We start from the raw sequence: 18,394 nt of genomic DNA, 5'->3' as shown, positions 1-18,394 counted from the left end.
TCTACGTTCCTACCCTCACCTATGGTCACGAACTCTGGGTCGTGACCGAAAGGACAAGGTCGCGGCTACAAGCGGCCGAAATGAGCTTCCTCCGTAGGGTGGCCGGGCTCAGCCTTAGAGATAGGGTAAGGAGCTCGGTCATCAGGAGGGAGCTTGGAGTCGAGCCGCTACTCCTTCGCGTCGAAAGGAGTCAGCTGAGGTGGTTCAGCATCTAATCAGGATGCCTCCTGGACGCCTCCCACTGGAGGTTTTCCAGGCACGTCCAACTGGGAAGAGACCCCGGGGAAGACCCAGAACACGCTGGAGGGATTACATCTCCCAGCTGGCCTGGGAACGCCTCGGGATCCCCCAGAATGAGCTGGAACATGTTGCCGGTGAGAGGGAGGTCTGGGTCGGCCTGCTGGGCTGCTGCCACCACGACCCGACCCCGGATAAGAGGAGGAAGATGGATGGATTGATTTATTAAAATAGAATCAGAAATTTATGAAAAATAAATTATTTTGAGTCATATTTTCATTCAGACGGCAACAAAATGTTGAAGTACTGCTGGTTTGTGGTCTGGTTACTGACACTGACCATCTGCTTTAACTAGTGGCATCAAAACCAGCTCAACCAGTTAACTAGTGACAACACCATCTTAACCAGTTAACTAGTGGCATCAACAGAGGTCAGAGCTTTTATTCTGAAAACCGCTGAGACTGAACCAGACAGGAAGTGTGCTGTAAAACCAAAATTCGAGCTGAAAGAGTGTAAAAAGTTTGATATAATTATTTTTATTTCTTCACTTTATTGCACAGCGATGAAATAAAACAATATTTTGTAATAACATGAAATTCTACCAGAATCAGAAACAAGTGAATTCTGTTTAATCTTTAAATGAGACGAAAAGAAGTTTCAAACTTCATATTTTGTTTTTTTAACGTCCGAATAATTCAGATATCACCGCAGAGAGTTTGAGTAATAAAGCCCAAATATTACAAGAAAAAGTCATAGAAAGATTTGTGAGGAAAAGTTGTAATATTTAAAGAAAAAAGCTATTTTAAAATGTCAGAAAGGAACATTTATGAAAAGTTAAAATCTTATGAAAAGCAGCTGTTGGATGAGAGCAGAGTGATTTAAATATATACTTATGTTGAGTAGATCAAACATTGATATCTGATATTAGTGAAACCTTTTTCTGCATCCTCCTCTTCCTCATTTAAGATAATTACATATTTATAATTAAGATAGTCACATGATCTGTCACATGATCGAGACGTTAATCGTGACCGAAGACAAAGCTGAAGGACGTCCTCTGTGGGTTTAATGGTGCTCCGTTAGATCATGTGACAGATCATGTGACTTGTGAAGGTCTTATTGAGGAGATTCATATCAACGCACCTTTCAGATTCTATTATTTTGATCTTTTCATTCACCAGCTGTGACTGTTTATTGCAGGTCCAGTTTGTAAAGAATCAGAAAGGTAAAAACCCTGGTGGACCAGAGAAAACATTATTATTATTCTGAGTGTGATTACTAATCTACCCACAAAGGCCTCGTTACTCAGAGGCTTCGTCTGCATCCGCTGTGGTTCAGGAGAAGCTCTCACTGATCAAACTCTCTCATTGTTTATCATCGTCTACGTTCTGAACCACAGCTGATCCCCGTTAAAGCTCATGTATTTACCTTTATGCATGTTTATTAATCAATCTGATGATTATTTTATTAACTAAACTTTGGTCTATAAAATATCAGAAAATAGTTTAAAATGTTATAATAATAACCCGACGTTCATAAATTATGAAAAAGAAAGCATCTAAACCTGGAACCACAGAGCGTTTAGTGTCTTCACTTAAATAACTGATTATCAGTAAATAACTGATTGTCAATATTTACTGATTATCGTTATTTACTGATCGTTGTTCTGACCCTGGATCATTTTACAGATCAAAGTAGTGACATAAAAACTGAAATATATATAAACTGTTGTTTATATATAACATACATTGTTTTTATTTCTTCAAATAATAAAAGTTTCCAAACAATGAAAATACAACATCTAATCTTTGGAGCTTTTTTCCTATTTTTTTGGTGTTCTTTCAGTCTGAGAGCAGATAACGCTGTAACGCCCTCCCTCTAAACCCCGCCCTCTTTATTGCTCTCCCTCTAAACCCCGCCCTCTTTCTTGCTCTCCCTCTAAACCCCGCCCTCTTTCTTGCTCTCCCTCTAAACCCCGCCCTCTTTCTTGCTCTCCCTCTAAACCCCGCCCTCTTTCTTATGCTTGGATTTGCTCTGCTTCTGCTCAAACCGTTTGTCTACACAGATATTTTGTTGCGTGCACAGATTTCCTGATCTCCAGCTTCATAATAACTAATCTAACTACTACTTTACCCAAATGTAATATTTTCCCGTATGCTGACACGAATGCCTTGAATCAACCACGTCAACACTCACTTGTTGACATCTGCACACAGAGAGCTAGCCGTTAGCTATAACTGAACCAGCGCTGTCTGCTCTATTGTCAGTCTAAGCTAACGTTAGCTTGGCGTACAGTTAGCATTAGCTCTGTGTTTTTGTGAGTGAAGGTCTGGGTGGTGTTCCTGTTGACTGTTGAGGTAGCATGCCGCTGCATTCACTAACCACACACATGTACTGCTGTTGCATTGACTGGCTCCAGAAACAGATGCTAACTAGCATAAGTAGCGGCTAACTGAGCCTCTAACATTAGCTGTAGCCCGCTTCACTGACTGACACCAGCAGGAGGCCGGTGTAGCTGCTATGTTTATTTATATATATATATATATATATATATAAAGAACGGGCTGGTTTACATAATAACTGTCTTTTTATTCAAAATAAAACTGCAGAGTGAAATGTGAGAGCAAGCAGCAGAAGATGTGAGTGCAAAAGAGTTTGAGGAGCTGTGAGAGTTCAGAGGGAGAACTTTACAAAACCTGAAGTGAAATCCATGAATGATGCTCTCAGACTGAAAGAAGACTCCGGAATAAATAGCTCCGTAGTAGTTTATCCACTTATAAGAAATATTAAAGTTTCGCTGTTGGATTTATAAAAAAGTGCAGAATCCACTGTGGATTATTTCTTCTGCAGGTTTGTTTCATTGTACCAGAAGAAGAATGATGGTGTCAGGACGGGATTATTACAAATTACTGATTAAATGTTAATTCTATGAATCGGCTCCCAGACCAACGAATCATAATCAGCTGGTTTAGTGTTGGAGTAAACAGCTTGCATCACGTGTCAGGTCACATGACGTACAGCAGGCTGTGAGAACCAATCAGGACAGAGACAGTAACAAGAGAATCTTTACAGGTTGTAAGTTGACTGATGGGAGCCGGCCTATCACACGCAGCCCTCACAGATCAGAAACACACCTGAGCAGGTGACCTGCTGCCACCACCACCACCTGTCCTCTCTGCATGACATCATTTCCTGTGAGTTCCCTCAAAACAGACTTTTAAAGACGGCCGCAGGAAGTAGTGATAAGATAACGACGATGACGATAAAGACAAGGAGGCGGCGTCGGGTGAGGTGGGCGGGGCTTCCTCTCAGATGTAAAACTGGTGAGCAGCCAGGTTGTCCATGAAGGGCTGAACCAGGAAGTCAGTGGAGAAGTAGAAGACCAGGCCGAAGGTGATGGAGATGGGCAGCGCCGGCAGAGCCTTCTTAAAGATGGCCAACAGCAGCAGAGTCAGGCACAGACCCTGAGAGCACAGGTGTGTTAGAGATGTGATACAGGTGTGTTACAGGTGTGATACAGGTGTGTTACAGGTGTGATACAGGTGTGTTAGAGGTGAGTTACAGGTGTGATACAGGTGTGTTACAGGTGTGTTACAGGTGTGTTAGAGGTGAGTTACAGGTGTGTTACAGGTGTGTTAGAGGTGCGTTACAGGTGTGTTACAGGTGAGTTACAGGTGTGTTACAGGTGTGATACAGGTGTGTTACAGGTGTGTTACAGGTGTGTTACAGGTGTGTTAGAGGTGAGTTACAGGTGTGTTACAGGTGAGTTACAGGTGTTACAGGTGTGATAGAGGTGAGTTACAGGTGAGTTACAGGTGTGTTACAGGTGTGATACAGGTGTGTTACAGGTGTGTTAGAGGTGAGTTACAGGTGTGTTACAGGTGAGTTACAGGTGTTACAGGTGTGATAGAGGTGAGTTACAGGTGAGTTACAGGTGTGATACAGGTGTGTTACAGGTGAGTTACAGGTGTGTTACAGGTGAGTTACAGGTGTGTTACAGGTGAGTTACAGGTGTTACAGGTGAGTTACAGGTGTGTTAAAGACACAGAAGAAGAAGAATCACAGGTACACATTAGATTACATCACATGGTAACATGAAGGAAGTTTGATATTCTGTTGTATAAAACTACAACTTACGATAAGAATAGCGACGAAGCAAGCTAGCGTTGTGTTCCAGTCTCCACCCGTCGCTGCAGCTTTTCCAACCAGAACGCTGTAGAAGATGAAGTCACCGAGACCGAGCTTCACTCCTCCTGCAGACATTAAACGCACCTTTAGTCTCCCACAGACATTAAACACACCTTTAGTCTCCCACAGACATTAAACGCACCTTCCACCTTCTACAGACGCTGTGTTTTCCTACTCTGGTATTAAACCTTAAACTACGCAGTCAGCTGATTTAAACTCACGGTCTTCCTCCAGGTCGTCTTCTGGAAACGACCGGGACTGTCGGTTCTCAGGCTCCGCCCCCCTGCTGCTCTGCTCCGCCTCCTCGTCTGAAAAACAAAATGCCGACAGGAAGTGAGCCACCAGAATCATCATTTAATACATTAAAAAAGTTCATTTCAAGTTTCAATATTTATTCAGATATTTTACTTTATCATTGATTATTTATTTCACCTTTTCTTATATGCATCTTACAAAGTAAGTCATTTTACAGCTTATTTACTTTATTAATTAATTTGGCATTTAAAGACCAATTGTTCTGTGATGATGATGATGATGATGTTATTACTCTTTATAAAGAAAATAGAAGTGGCCGATTCAATTAAACCACCAGTAAGTGATTATATTATTTGTGACTAAATATGTAATGAGTTCTTAGTTTTTTGTTTTATTTAGAACGTGTTTTATAATTTGAACTTAGTAAATCAAATCTCATTTTTGAAGAGAATAAATGAAATGATCACTCCTGATCATGTCCATCATCACATCCAAATATTAAGAATTAAAAACACGAATATAAACTAGTGTCCATCAGGTTGATTCATCAGATCGTACAGGTGTTCATGATATTGTGTCCAGACGCTCATTTCCCATGATTCCTTGCAGTGAATAGCTGTTTGTGATGTCCGACCTGTTTCCTGTCCGGAGCACTGAGTGTCCGCCGGGCTCGCCATCCCCACCGTCCACATCATGGCAGCTGAACACCGACAGGTAAATCAACAGGTCAGAGACTCATCATGTGATCATAAAATCAATGTGAACGTCTGTGTTCACTTCTTCTTCTTCTTTTAAAATGGACTCACAGGAGTAGATGAGGGCGGGGAAGATGGGCTCGTTGCGTTCCTGAGCCGTCTCCACCAACATCCTGAGAGGACCTTTAGGGGCCAGGACGGCCACCAGGTCTGCAACAACAATCACAACCAGAGCAATGCATGATGGGAGACTGAAGTATCCACGAAATGACAGTGTGAACATTCAGTTCTCTTGTGTTCATCAACCGCTCCTCACCGTAGACGGAGATGGCTCCCAGGATGACCCAGGCCGACCACTCGGGCAGGTACTTGATGAAGACGAGGGCCATGAGGGCGCTGATGAGGATCAGGTAGGCCTGCTGCAGCTGGAGGGGGCCCTTCCAGTGGATGCAGATCATCCCCACCGCCCCGAAGTTCCAGATGATCACGCCGACTGTCGGGTAGTCCACCGCCAGGTTGTACGTCTTGAACACTTCGCTAGGAATCGGAGGAAGACCACGATGATGCACCTGAACTCTTTAAACATGGTTCCTCAATATGCAAAAAACCTTTTAGAACCTCAGCCACTCTGTCCCTGGTTGACCTGCAGGACTCACCCCAGATACATGAAGCTGAACCAGAAGAGCAGCATGAGGGAGGACAGGATGAGCCAACCATGGATGAACTGATCGACACAAAACACCAGATCAGCAGCACGTTATGATCAGACTTTATGCAACATGACCACCAGATCCAGAGAGGACGCTACATGATGCTACATGAGGCTACATGAGAATACATGATGCTACATGAGGCTACATGATGCTACATGATGCAACATGACCACCAGATCCAGAGAGGACGCTACATGATGCTACATGAGGCTACATGATGCTACATGAGGCTACATGAGGCTACATTAGAATACATGATGCTACATGATGCTACATGATGCAACATGACCACCAGATCCAGAGAGGACGCTACATGATGCTACATGAGAATACATGATGCTACATGATGCTACATGATGCAACATGATGCTACATGATGCTACATGAGGCTACATGAGGCTACATGATGCTACATGAGGCTACATGACGCTACATGATGCTACATGACGCTACATGACACTACATGATGCTACATGAGGCTACATGACGCTACATGAGAATACATGAGGATACATGAGAATACATGAGGATACATGAGGCTACATGACGCTACATGAGAATACATGAGGCTGTATGAGAATACATGAGGCTACATGATGCTACATGATGCAACATGATGCTACATGATGCAACATGACCACCAGATCCAGAGAGGACGCTACATGATGCTACATGAGGCTACATGAGAATACATGATGCTACATGATGCAACATGACCACCAGATCCAGAGAGGACGCTACATGAGAATACATGATGCTACATGAGGCTACATGACGCTACATGAGGATACATGACGCTACATGAGGCTACATGATGCTACATGAGAATACATGATGCTACATGATGCAACATGACCACCAGATCCAGAGAGGACGCTACATGATGCTACACGAGGCTACATGATGCTACATGAGGCTACATGAGAATACATGATGCTACATGAGGCTACATGATGATACATGAGGCTACATGAGAATACATGAAGCTACATGAGGCTACATGATGCTACATGATGCTACATGAGAATACATGACGCTACATGACGCTACATGAGGCTACATGAGGCTACATGACACTACATGATGCTACATGAGAATACATGATGCTACATGAGGCTACATGACGCTACATGATGCTACATGAAAATACATGATGCTACATGAGGCTACATGAAAATACATGACGCTACATGATGCTACATGAGAATACATGAGGCTACATGACGCTACATGAGAATACATAATGCTACATGACGCTACATGATGCTACATGAGGCTACATGAGGCTAGATGAGGATTCATGACGCTACATGACGCCTACCCGCCTCCAAACCCGCCTCCAAACTCGCCCCAACACTCCCAGCATGCACTGCTTCTCCTGCTCTCTGCCGGATCTGGTGGTATTTAAACCTTGGCTTTAAAGAGTTCTTATTGAGACGGGTTTCTGACCTTGTAGCAGCGATACTTGTAGAGGACGACCAGGAAGATGGTCATGACCACGATGACGCTGATCATGATGATGGTGTTGAGGACGGAGTTGAGGAGCCGGCGGCCGACGGACGTGGTGTTCTCCGTGAACGGCGTGTAGATCCTGCGGGGGGCGGCAGACACAAAAAACGGGGGTTTAGCCGAGGGCGGAGGAATCGTACACGTGGCGTACCGAAGACGTGCGGACCTACAGCTGCTGGTTGGTCTTCTCCGAGTAGAAGCTGACCGACTTGATGGTGGCGACCACCACCACCATGCAGAGGGTGACGGGGACGAAGAGCATGATGACGTGTTTGGCTCCGTACTTCAGAGTCAGCTCTTCATCGTCTGCGTCGACCTCCTGATCCGAGCCGCCGCCTCCGTCCACGGCAGCCGGACCCGCCCTCCTGCTGACCCCAGACTGACCACCAGAGGGACATTCAGCAGGAAATACATCAACAACAATATGACTGTTATGGGCTTTATTCTTGATTCCGTTACCCTTTTGGACGGGGTGTCGGTGGGGGGGTCGAGGTCAGGCTCTGGTTTGTAGGAGGCCACCGCTGGACTCTCAGACGGGACCAACGCCGTCCTCTCGTTGTACGAGTCCTCGTCGCTGTCCGAGGTGTTCATGACTGGAATCACAGAAACACAAGCAGCCCATGTGACACAGGCCTGAGCACAGACCACCCCCCCCCCCCCCCCCCCCCCCCCGATCAGCTGATCAGCTGTTTGCTCTCCATACTTCACTTCAACATGAACTGAGATCAATGTTTTTAATCATCACTTCATTAATATTATTGTATTTGTCGGCAACATACCGCTAAGGCTCATGGGATACGTAGTTTAGTTTGTTTCTCTCTTGTTGTGTCCAACAGTCCAGAACGTTCACACCAAAACATCCCAACATGAGAAAGTAAACAAGTAAACAAGTAAACATCAGCTTTGTTTCATCTATTTAAATGTTGTCCAGCAGCGACATAAAGGTATGAATAAATACCTGGTCAAATGCTGGTCATATAATTAGAATATCATCAAAAAGTTGATTTATTTCACTAATTCCATTCAAAAAGTGAAACTTGTCTATTATATTCATTCATTACACACAGACTGATATATTTCAAATGTTTATTTCTTTTAATTTTGATGATTATAACTGACAACTAAGGAAAATCCCAAATTCAGTATCTCAGAAAATTAGAATATTGTGAAAAGGTTCAATATTGAAGACCCCTGGTGCCACACTCTAATCAGCTAATTAACTCAAAACACCTGCAAAGCCCCTTTAAATGGTCTCTCAGTCTAGTTCTGTAGGCTACACAATCATGGGGAAGACTGCTGACTTGACAGTTGTCCAAAAGACGACCATTGACACCTTGCACAAGGAGGGCAAGACACAAAAGGTCATTGCAAAAGAGGCTGGCTGTTCACAGAGCTCTGTGTCCAAGCACATTAATAGAGAGGCGAAGGGAAGGAAAAGATGTGGTAGAAAAAAGTGTACAAGCAATAGGGATAACCGCACCCTGGAGAGGATTGTGAAACAAAACCCATTCAAAAATGTGGGGGAGATTCAGAAAGAGTGGACTGCAGCTGGAGTCAGTGCTTCAAGAACCACTACGCACAGACGTATGCAAGACATGGGTTTCAGCTGTCGCATTCCTTGTGTCAAGCCACTCTTGAACAACAGACAGCGTCAGAAGCGTCTCGCCTGGGCTAAAGACAAAAAGGACTGGACTGCTGCTGAGTGGTCCAAAGTTATGTTCTCTGATGAAAGTACATTTTGCATTTCCTTTGGAAATCAGGGTCCCAGAGTCTGGAGGAAGAGAGGAGAGACACACAATCCACGTTGCTTGAGGTCCAGTGTAAAGTTTCCACAGTCAGTGATGGTTTGGGGTGCCATGTCATCTGCTGGTGTTGGTCCACTGTGTTTTCTGAGGTCCAAGGTCAACGCAGCCGTATACCAGGAAGGTTTAGAGCACTTCATGCTTCCTGCTGCTGACCAACTTTATGGAGATGCAGATTTCATTTTCCAACAGGACTTGGCACCTGCACACAGTGCCAAAGCAACCAGTACCTGGTTTAAGGACCATGGTATCCCTGTTCTTAATTGGCCAGCAAACTCGCCTGACCTTAACCCCATAGAACATCTAAGGGGTATTGTGAAGAGGATGATGCGAAATGCCAGACCCAACAATGCAGAAGAGCTGAAGGCCACTATCAGAGCAACCTGGGCTCTCATAACACCTGAGCAGTGCCACAGACTGATCGACTCCATGCCACGCCGCATTGCTGCAGTAATTCAGGCAAAAGGAGCCCCAACTAAGTATTGAGTGCTGTACATGCTCATACTTTTCATGTTCATACTTTTCAGTTGGCCAAGATTTCTAAAAATCCTTTCTTTGTATTGGTCTTAAGTAATATTCTAATTTTCTGAGATACTGAATTTGGGATTTTCCTTAGTTGTCAGTTATAATCATCAAAATTAAAAGAAATAAACATTTGAAATATATCAGTCTGTATGTAATGAATGAATATAATAGACAAGTTTCACTTTTTGAATGGAATTAGTGAAATAAATCAACTTGTTGATGATATTCTAATTATATGACCAGCACCTGTATACAAAGGTACTTGTACTTAAAGAGTAACAGCAGACGATGATTTAAAGGTTGACTTATCGTTACATTGAGTTCAGGTTGATGAGCAGAAACCTGTTAAACTGTAATAAATACTTTAATGATCAGCTAAAGTATTATTATTACTAGTACTACTTCACCCTGTTAGTGTAATAACGTCTGTTATCAGCAGTACTGCAAGTATTCACATAGAATAGAAATACTGCAATATATAAATACTCAAAGCTCCACTTGTGTTTTGTACGATATATACGTATTTAGTTAGTAGTTTAAATCCACAAAGATGCTTCATATTTTACCAGCTGATGTATTTTGTGTCTAAACTGGAGTAGAAATATATAAGTGAAGTACAAGTACCTCATAAGTGTGTTTATGTCCACAACATGTGTTACTCTGCGTTTATCTGACAGAATATACGATCAACTATCAAGTATTAACGAGGTAATACACAAAACACTGTGTACTGCTATTAAAGTACACAGAAGTATTCAAAGAAGTAAAAAGTATCTCTGACTTAAACAAACGCCAAGTACATGCAAGTACATGTAAGTACATGTTGATGATAATATTTAAGATCCTCAGAGGCACAAAGATAAATAAATACATAGTATACATATATATATATATACTATGTATGCATATTTACTGTGTGTTCAGTGTATATATGAGCCTCACTTTGAATGAATAGAGTAGAACATGAAACTGTATAAAGTCTCTACAGCGAACTGTTTCTGTAAGCAAAGACATGTAGCTCCCCATGAACGCGTTATATATACAGTATATATATATAGTATATATACAGTATATATACAGTATATATATATAGTTATATATATATAGTATATATATTTCTATATATAGTATATAGAGAGAGTTATACACAGAGATATATGGAGTTTACCTGGAGTTCAGCCGCAGTAAACAGAGAAGAAGAAGCTCACAAAGTAAACCGACAACCCGGAAGACGGTTAATCAGCTGACCGACAACACCACGTGATCTCGTGACGTTCCCCGCGGATCACGTGGTGTTGTCTGTCACGTCTTACGTCACAGTGTATTCATCTTGTATGTTACATTTTATATATGTTCTATTTTATCTTCTGCAGTACTTTGTATACTAGATAATATTTATTGTATTTAAACTATTGTTGATAAGTATTATTAAGTAGTATATTTTACACATTATTAAGGTACAATTCACTCCTGGGATTAATACAGTACTGTCTATTGTCTATTTAAATATTTAATGTTCACTGGGCTTCATGGAACAATAGCGGGACATTTAATATATTCCATTATTTATATATTACAATATATTCCATTATATATTATATATACATTATATGAATACATTATCTTAAATATGTATTCATTTAATTATTATAATTAAATATATATTAAATAAAATACTTTAATATTTAATACATATATAATAATATAATACATATAATAAGTAATATATATTTAATGCATAATGTTTTCAGTGCGGTGAGTCCTCCGGTGCAGCAGGGGGCGCTCCTGGCGCGGTGCTGGTTTTAAAGACAACAGAAGAAGAAGACGAAGAAGAAGCGGTTTATGAAATCAGCAGCGCGTCCATCTGAACCGAAGCTTTGCTCTCTGGACTGGACCGGACCGGTATGCAGTGATATGGACGCGGATGAGTCTCTGGAGGAGCAGCTGGCGGACCGGAAGCCCCGCGGGTCCGGAGGACAGAGTCTCCGCCGGTGACGGCTCCAGGAAGTCTCTGGTGGTGGGAGAGAATAAGTTATGAGGATAATAAGATATGAGTGAGCAGGTGGATCACGTTAGCTTCACTGACCTTCATCCAGGAGATCAACCGTTGATGATGGAGCGTTATTGCTCGTAGCAGATTTATTAAATAATAATGAAGTAACGTCAAAGTATTTATTGGTTATTAAAAACTCAATTATGAATCATAAACCCATTAATTAGTATAAAAAGAATGATGAACGCTATAAGACAGCATCAGTGTAAGTAACAGAATGTAGGACTTCAGAACTCATGAATCAATTAACTGTTAATCTGCTACAGAGCTGTCATCACGTGAACAGGGACGTTTTACTTCATACACATAAAATAATCAAGTTCTTCATGGATGAAATATTTATCGGACCAATTACATAATTAAATTAGAGTTTGTTATAATGAATTTAACTACACGTATTTATAAAACTATTTGGTGCCGGTGGAGCAGGCGAGGTCGTCTCTCTGCCGGTGGAGCAGGCGAGGTCGTCTCTCTGCCGGTGGAGCAGGCGAGGTCGTCTCTCTGCCGGTGGAGCAGGCGAGGTCGTGTCTCTGCCGGTGGAGCAGGCGAGGTCGTGTCTCTGCCGGTGGAGCAGGCGAGGTCGTCTCTCTGCCGGTGGAGGAGGCGAGGTCGTCTCTCTGCCGGTGGAGCAGGCGAGGTCGTGTCTCTGCCGGTGGAGCAGGCGAGGTCGTGTCTCTGCCGGTGGAGCAGGCGAGGTCGTGTCTCTGCCGGTGGAGCAGGCGAGGTCGTCTCTCTGCCGGTGGAGCAGGCGAGGTCGTGTCTCTGCCGGTGGAGCAGGCGAGGTCGTGTCTCTGCCGGTGGAGCAGGCGAGGTCGTCTCTCTGCCGGTGGAGCAGGCGAGGTCGTGTCTCTGCCGGTGGAGGAGGCGAGGTCGTGTCTCTGCCGGTGGAGGAGGCGAGGTCGTCTCTCTGCCGGTGGAGGAGGCGAGGTCGTGTCTCTGCCGGTGGAGGAGGCGAGGTCGTGTCTCTGCCGGTGGAGGAGGCGAGGTCGTCTCTCTGCCGGTGGAGGAGGCGAGGTCGTCTCTCTGCCGGTGGAGGAGGCGAGGTCGTGTCTCTGCCGGTGGAGCAGGCGAGGTCGTGTCTCTGCCGGTGGAGCAGGCGAGGTCGTGTCTCTGCCGGTGGAGCAGGGAGGTCGTCTCTCTGCCGGTGGAGCAGGCGAGGTCGTGTCTCTGCCGGTGGAGCAGGGAGGTCGTCTCTCTGCCGGTGGAGGAGGCGAGGTCGTGTCTCTGCCGGTGGAGGAGGCGAGGTCGTGTCTCTGCCGGTGGAGGAGGCGAGGTCGTCTCTCTGCCGGTGGAGGAGGCGAGGTCGTGTCTCTGCCGGTGGAGGAGGCGAGGTCGTGTCTCTGCCGGTGGAGCAGGCGAGGTCGTGTCTCTGCCGGTGGAGGAGGCGAGGTCGTGTCTCTGCCGGTGGAGGAGGCGAGGTCGTCTCTCTGCCGGTGGAGCAGGGAGGTCGTGTCTCTGCCGGTGGAGGAGGCGAGGTCGTGTCTCTGCCGGTGGAGCAGGCGAGGTCGTGTCTCTGCCGGTGGAGGAGGCGAGGTCGTCTCTCTGCCGGTGGAGGAGGCGAGGTCGTGTCTCTGCCGGTGGAGGAGGCGAGGTCGTCTCTCTGCCGGTGGAGGAGGCGAGGTCGTGTCTCTGCCGGTGGAGGAGGCGAGGTCGTCTCTCTGCCGGTGGAGGAGGCGAGGTCGTCTCTCTGCCGGTGGAGCAGGCGAGCTCAGCCTCCAGGTGAAGGTATCAGACCTCAGTGTTCCAGGTTCTTCTGAGTGACGAGAAGCTGCTTCTGTTTTCAGACTCGCTTCAAGCTGCTGAAGAACCTGTTGGGAAACACAACAACCTGCTGACACAGAGAGCTGAGCCAGCTGGCCAGGTCATCGTTTATTATCCCACAGAAGATGTTCAATGTGTAAAGAGTAGAGTAGAGTATATCATGCTGTGTACTGCAGGTACATATATTTACATCCTTAATCCAAAGACTTCCATAGTGATGGATGTGTTTATGAGAACTCTAAAGCTACTCTTCATATAATTGAAGTTCTCTCTGCAGAGTGATCAGTGGACCTTAATTAGAGAATGCTTTATCTGCAGACGGTGATGCAGAGAGAACCCAGCTGAGCGTCGTGTTGTGTCAGAATGACAGAGGGCTACTCCGGCAGTGACCTCACCTCATTGGCTAAAGACGCCTCGCTGGGACCAATCAGAGGTGAGATACAGACTTCATGTCAGTGTTTCTGTACCAATATGACTTTAATTAGTATTCATGAATTCATGAACTCTTCCTCCCGGACTATAAATACATGTGTGTATTAAAGTGTTGTTTAGATGTTTTCTTCCCCTTATTGGAATCATGCCGTGTGTGACTGTTGTAGTGTTCTTCTTCTAGCTGCAGCCCCGGAGACTTAAATATAAATAGTGTGAATCTAAAGAACCATGCAAAGTGGTAAGAAGGCTTACTTTCATATCTTATAATCAAGCACAGCATGAAAACAACATGAAAGAAGCCGGAGCAGAGGAACAGAAGGGAATGCAGAGTGTGAGTGTACATCACGACTGCGACATATGGAGCATGTGTCTCCTGTTGAGGCGTCTTCCTCTTTGCTGCTCTGATGCAGAGCTCCAAGGACAGAGGAAGTCTCTTCCTGTGCACATTGTAAAGCCCTCTGAGGAATCTTGTGTTATTGTGCTACACAAATAAAAGACAGACATCCGGATTACAAACATAGAACTAAACATCATCGGCGTAAAATGTCACTTTGTGTTATTGGCCGCTGCATGTCTCCGTCGTCTTCAGCCGTGTGTCTTCATGAACCAGGACGAGATTACGACTCTTCAGACTAAAACATTGCGGTGACGGAGCACGTTTCCCATCATGCCGAGCGCTGGACTGAGTAGTTTAATTAAGCGGTGGAGATCTGAGAATGAAGATTAATTATAATCTTAATTAATTAATTATAATAATTAAATGAATACATATTTAAGATAATGTATTCATATAATGTATATATAATATATAATGGAATATATTGTAATATATAAATAATGGAATATATTAAATGTCCCGCTATTGTTCCATGAAGCCCAGTGAACATTAAATATTTAAATAGACAATAGACAGTACTGTATTAATCCCAGCTTGCTGCTGCCTCCTGCTGCTTGCTGCTGCTTCCTGCTGCTTCCTGCTGCTTGCTGCTGCTTCCTGCTGCTTGCTGCTGCTTGCTACTGCTTCCTGCTGCTTCCTGCTGCTTCCTGCTTCCTCCTGCTGCTTGCTGCTGCTTGCTACTGCTTCCTGCTGCTTCCTGCTGTGTCCTGCTTCCTTCTGCTGCTTGCTGCTGCTTGCTGCTGCCTCCTGCTGCTTCTTGCTGCTGTTCAACCTCTTTGAGATGGTTCCACTAATTAATGCTTTATTCTCCAAAAGCTTTCCAATCTGTGCTGAACACACTTCCTGCTTTCCTCTCTGAACACTTCTGTCTCAGGCGACGTCCCGTTATCCTTCAACCGTCACATCTTCTTCTCCATCCTCCACGTTCATGTTCTCTGTTTGGTGATCCTCGCTGTGCTGCATCCTCTTCTTCTTCTTTAGTTTCTAACTTTACTCCTAACAGATACATCTTCATTTATACTTATACTTTACGACTTATTTATTACTCATTGTTATTGCTATTATTATTAGTATTATTATTTATATATTAATTTTTTTTTTGTTTTTTTTTCTCTCGTTTGTAGTTTTTTTTAGTTTGACTTATTATTCAGATCATAGTGTTTTAGTAATTGAATGCTGGTTTATAGTTCCAACCATCAGTAATAATAATAAGCGCCTTTAAAAACAGAGTTTACAAAGTGATTTGACAGACAAAGCAGCAAAAGTAAGAGAATAAAAACAGAAAACTCAGTCGATACGATAAAAGTAAACTAAGAAATAAATCAAGAATGTAGTAAAATACATTTTAAAATTAAGTAGTGTGTCTCTCCTCCTGTACCTGCTGTTGATGCTTGATAGCTTCATCTATTTTTGTTTGTGATGCAAACCGTCCTTTGACCAACTGACCCCGAACAACCGGCCGAGACGACTGACCGGGTCCGAGAATGTCGGCGTTGTGATTTGTTGTGCTGGTGTTTTGTCAGAGTTTTGTCAGAGTTTCCGTCTGTTTGTGATCTCAGGAAACACTTTGAGCTCTTTGTTATTTATAATTTGGCCCCAGACCTCCACCTGGACTCAAGGATGCAGTGATGTCATTTTGGTGGTCAAAGGTCACTGTGACCTCACAAATTCATGTTCTGGGGTGATAACTCAATAATGGATGTGCTAAACATGCTAATAAGAATCACACACACACACGTGTAACAGGATACAAAGCATGAAAGAAAGTGTAAAGTCCTGAAGTAGCAGCTCCTAAAGGTACGGCCCTGCATTGAACACGTCCGTCCACCTGTTCTCTGCTCACGTCAGAAACATTTGTCTCGGAGACTTTGTGGCATCTCTGAAGAAGATGAAGAGGAGCGTCGGTGCTCACACTCTGCAGCTGGACGTCCTCTGGAACAGAGACTACGGAGACACGACGGCCGGATGAACTCTGTGATCTACAGAATAAAGACCCGTCCTCTCATGTGTGACCTCTTCTTTAAACCCACTGAACTGTTGAAGCAGAGAAAGAAACAGGAAGTGACTCTTAGCGCGACCTTATGACCTCCAGTATTCTGAACATGATTTACTGACAGCATCCATGTTTCATTTATTGAACTGATTATCAAGACGTTCATGTTCACACGACGCTCTTTATGAATATATATTCATTTGGCTTCACAAGTAATAGTGAACAATTCTATATTGTTGATTACATTGTTTGTTCAACTTCATATGTTAATAAGAAGCTCATATTTATGTGCTGTTAATTAGGTCATAAACCACAAATAGAATATCACGTTTCAGAGGTCTTTATCCCACGTCATACAAATACACTAAACACACGCGAACACATGAAATCTCTACAATAACACGTCATTTGAGTTATTAAGCAGTAACCTGTTAGGAGCATGACAGCTGACTTCCTCTGCTTGACGTCTACATAAACAGTGAGAAGAGATTCAACTCTCAGCCGGCACGACTTCAGTCGGGGACGAGAAGCTTCATTTGTGTGTGTGTGTCAGTGTCACGGAGCCACAGTCAGAGCCCGGTTCCCCCTCTGGTCCCCAGCCTCTAGAGCCCTGTTCCCCGTCTGACCCCCAGCCTCTAGAGCCCTGTTCCCCGTCTGACCCCCAGCCTCTAGAGCCCTGTTCCCCGTCTGACCCCCAGCCTCTAGAGCCCTGTTCCCCGTCTGACCCCCAGCCTCTAGAGCCCTGTTCCCCTCCATGGGGGAGGCTGGGGGTCAGAGGGGGAACAGGGCTCTAGAGGCTGGGGGTCAGACGGGGAACAGGGCTCTAGAGGCTGGGGGTCAACAAGGAAGAAACCTGGAGGGAACATGATCGATGCATGGGACACTAATGATACATGACAGGAGCAGCAGAATAATACCACCAAACGATTACTACAAACAATAACAGCTGTGGTTGATATAATGGAATAATAATGATGAAGTAGCAGTAATAGTGACAGTAATGTGACTTATAATAATAATAGCAGTGGGTGTCGGGTATAACCGATTGAAACCAGTGAGGAGAGGAAGCACACAGTTAGTGTGTTATTGGGACACACACACACTGTCCACATTATATTACATCATAACAACATAGCATGATTATAATGTAAGACAACTATGTAAACATTAGAACACTCTATGATCCTGATCAAAGAAAAGTCAGCGAGTCTGTAGTCTGTAACTGGAGCTTATGAGGCATCATTAATGCTTTATAATGTGTTATATATCTATATATATGCTTATAGCTATAAATATAAAGTGCTATAAGCAGATTATAACACATTATACGTATGTTTATAATGTGTTTTATATTGTTATGCAGCATTAATGATATTTATCTTTCGCATATTTAGCAGACACAGCTACATTCAGCCCACTTGTAAAATGCATTTAAGTGATGTGTTCACATGTCTGCATGCATGTGTGTGTGTGTTTGTGTGCATGCATGTGTGTGTGTCTCTGTGCATGCATGTTGGCAGTGAATAGACACAAGTTCTCATTTAACAAACAATGAGGTTCTTTGTTTCTTCTCTCTCTCTGTGTGTGTGTGTGTCTGTGTGTGTGTGTCTGTGTGTGTCTGCTTGTGTGTGTCTGTGTGTGTGTCTGTGTGTGTGTCTGTGTGTGGGTGTCTGTGTGTGTGTGTCTGTGTGTGTCTGCTTGTGTGTGTCTGTGTGTGTGTCTGTGTGTGTGTCTGTGTGTGGGTGTCTGTGTGTCTGTGTGTGTCTGTGTGTGTGTGTGTGTGTGGGTGTCTGTGTGTCTGTGTGGGTGTGTGTGTGTGTGTGTGTGTGTCTGT

The 18,394-nt window shown here is 44.0% G+C and overlaps 2 protein-coding genes across 4 annotated transcripts; one reads left to right on the top strand and one right to left on the bottom strand.

The window, feature by feature from the left end:
• Positions 1-1,963: 1,963 nt before the first annotated feature.
• psen2 (presenilin 2) lies at positions 1,964-11,176 on the bottom strand. 3 transcript variants are annotated; one of them, XM_076082659.1, is made up of 11 exons: positions 11,093-11,176; positions 8,057-8,190; positions 7,768-7,976; positions 7,538-7,679; positions 6,032-6,099; positions 5,692-5,912; positions 5,487-5,585; positions 5,315-5,380; positions 4,647-4,733; positions 4,375-4,490; positions 1,964-3,701 (listed from the first exon to the last, which is right to left on the bottom strand). In XM_076082659.1, the coding sequence occupies exons 2-11, from the start codon at positions 8,186-8,188 to the stop codon at positions 3,546-3,548; spliced, it is 1,296 nt and encodes a 431-aa protein (XP_075938774.1). In that variant the 5' UTR covers positions 8,189-8,190; positions 11,093-11,176; the 3' UTR covers positions 1,964-3,545. The 3 variants fall into 3 exon arrangements, with proteins under 3 accessions (XP_075938774.1, XP_075938773.1, XP_075938775.1); XM_076082658.1 differs by lacking the exon at positions 11,093-11,176 and adding an exon at positions 8,377-8,605; XM_076082660.1 differs by lacking the exons at positions 1,964-3,701; positions 11,093-11,176 and adding an exon at positions 8,377-8,620 and having other exon boundaries at positions 5,239-5,380.
• A 672-nt stretch (positions 11,177-11,848) lies between these two features.
• Positions 11,849-14,999, top strand: LOC142939523 (uncharacterized). Its single transcript, XM_076082697.1, has 3 exons — positions 11,849-11,941; positions 12,407-14,171; positions 14,352-14,999. Exons 1-2 carry the CDS (start codon positions 11,849-11,851, stop codon positions 13,736-13,738), a joined length of 1,425 nt encoding a protein of 474 aa, XP_075938812.1. The 3' UTR covers positions 13,739-14,171; positions 14,352-14,999.
• Positions 15,000-18,394: the final 3,395 nt, after the last annotated feature.

Source organism: Anarhichas minor, unplaced genomic scaffold (assembly GCF_050575085.1).
Source record: "Anarhichas minor isolate MPS153535 unplaced genomic scaffold, ASM5057508v1 ptg000100l, whole genome shotgun sequence".
In the NCBI taxonomy this organism is placed as follows: Eukaryota; Metazoa; Chordata; class Actinopteri; order Perciformes; family Anarhichadidae; genus Anarhichas; species Anarhichas minor.
The sequence above is the reverse complement of the archived record's forward strand: the minus strand, read 5'-3'. Positions and strand labels throughout refer to the sequence as shown.

Bases quoted from the DNA above. Each gene is read 5' to 3' on its own strand.
- psen2 (XM_076082658.1), bottom strand. The intron at 5,586-5,691 runs GTGAGGAGCGGT...TTGTTGTTGCAG, and splicing joins GGGAGCCATCTCCGTCTACG to ACCTGGTGGCCGTCCTGGCC. The intron at 4,734-5,314 runs GTCGGACATCAC...TTTGTTTTTCAG, and splicing joins GTGCTCCGGACAGGAAACAG to ACGAGGAGGCGGAGCAGAGC.
- LOC142939523 (XM_076082697.1), top strand. From the start codon at position 11,849: ATGAGTCTCTGGAGGAGCAGCTGGCGGACCGGAAGCCCCGCGGGTCCG. The intron at 11,942-12,406 runs GTGGGAGAGAAT...CCGGTGGAGCAG, and splicing joins GCTCCAGGAAGTCTCTGGTG to GCGAGGTCGTCTCTCTGCCG.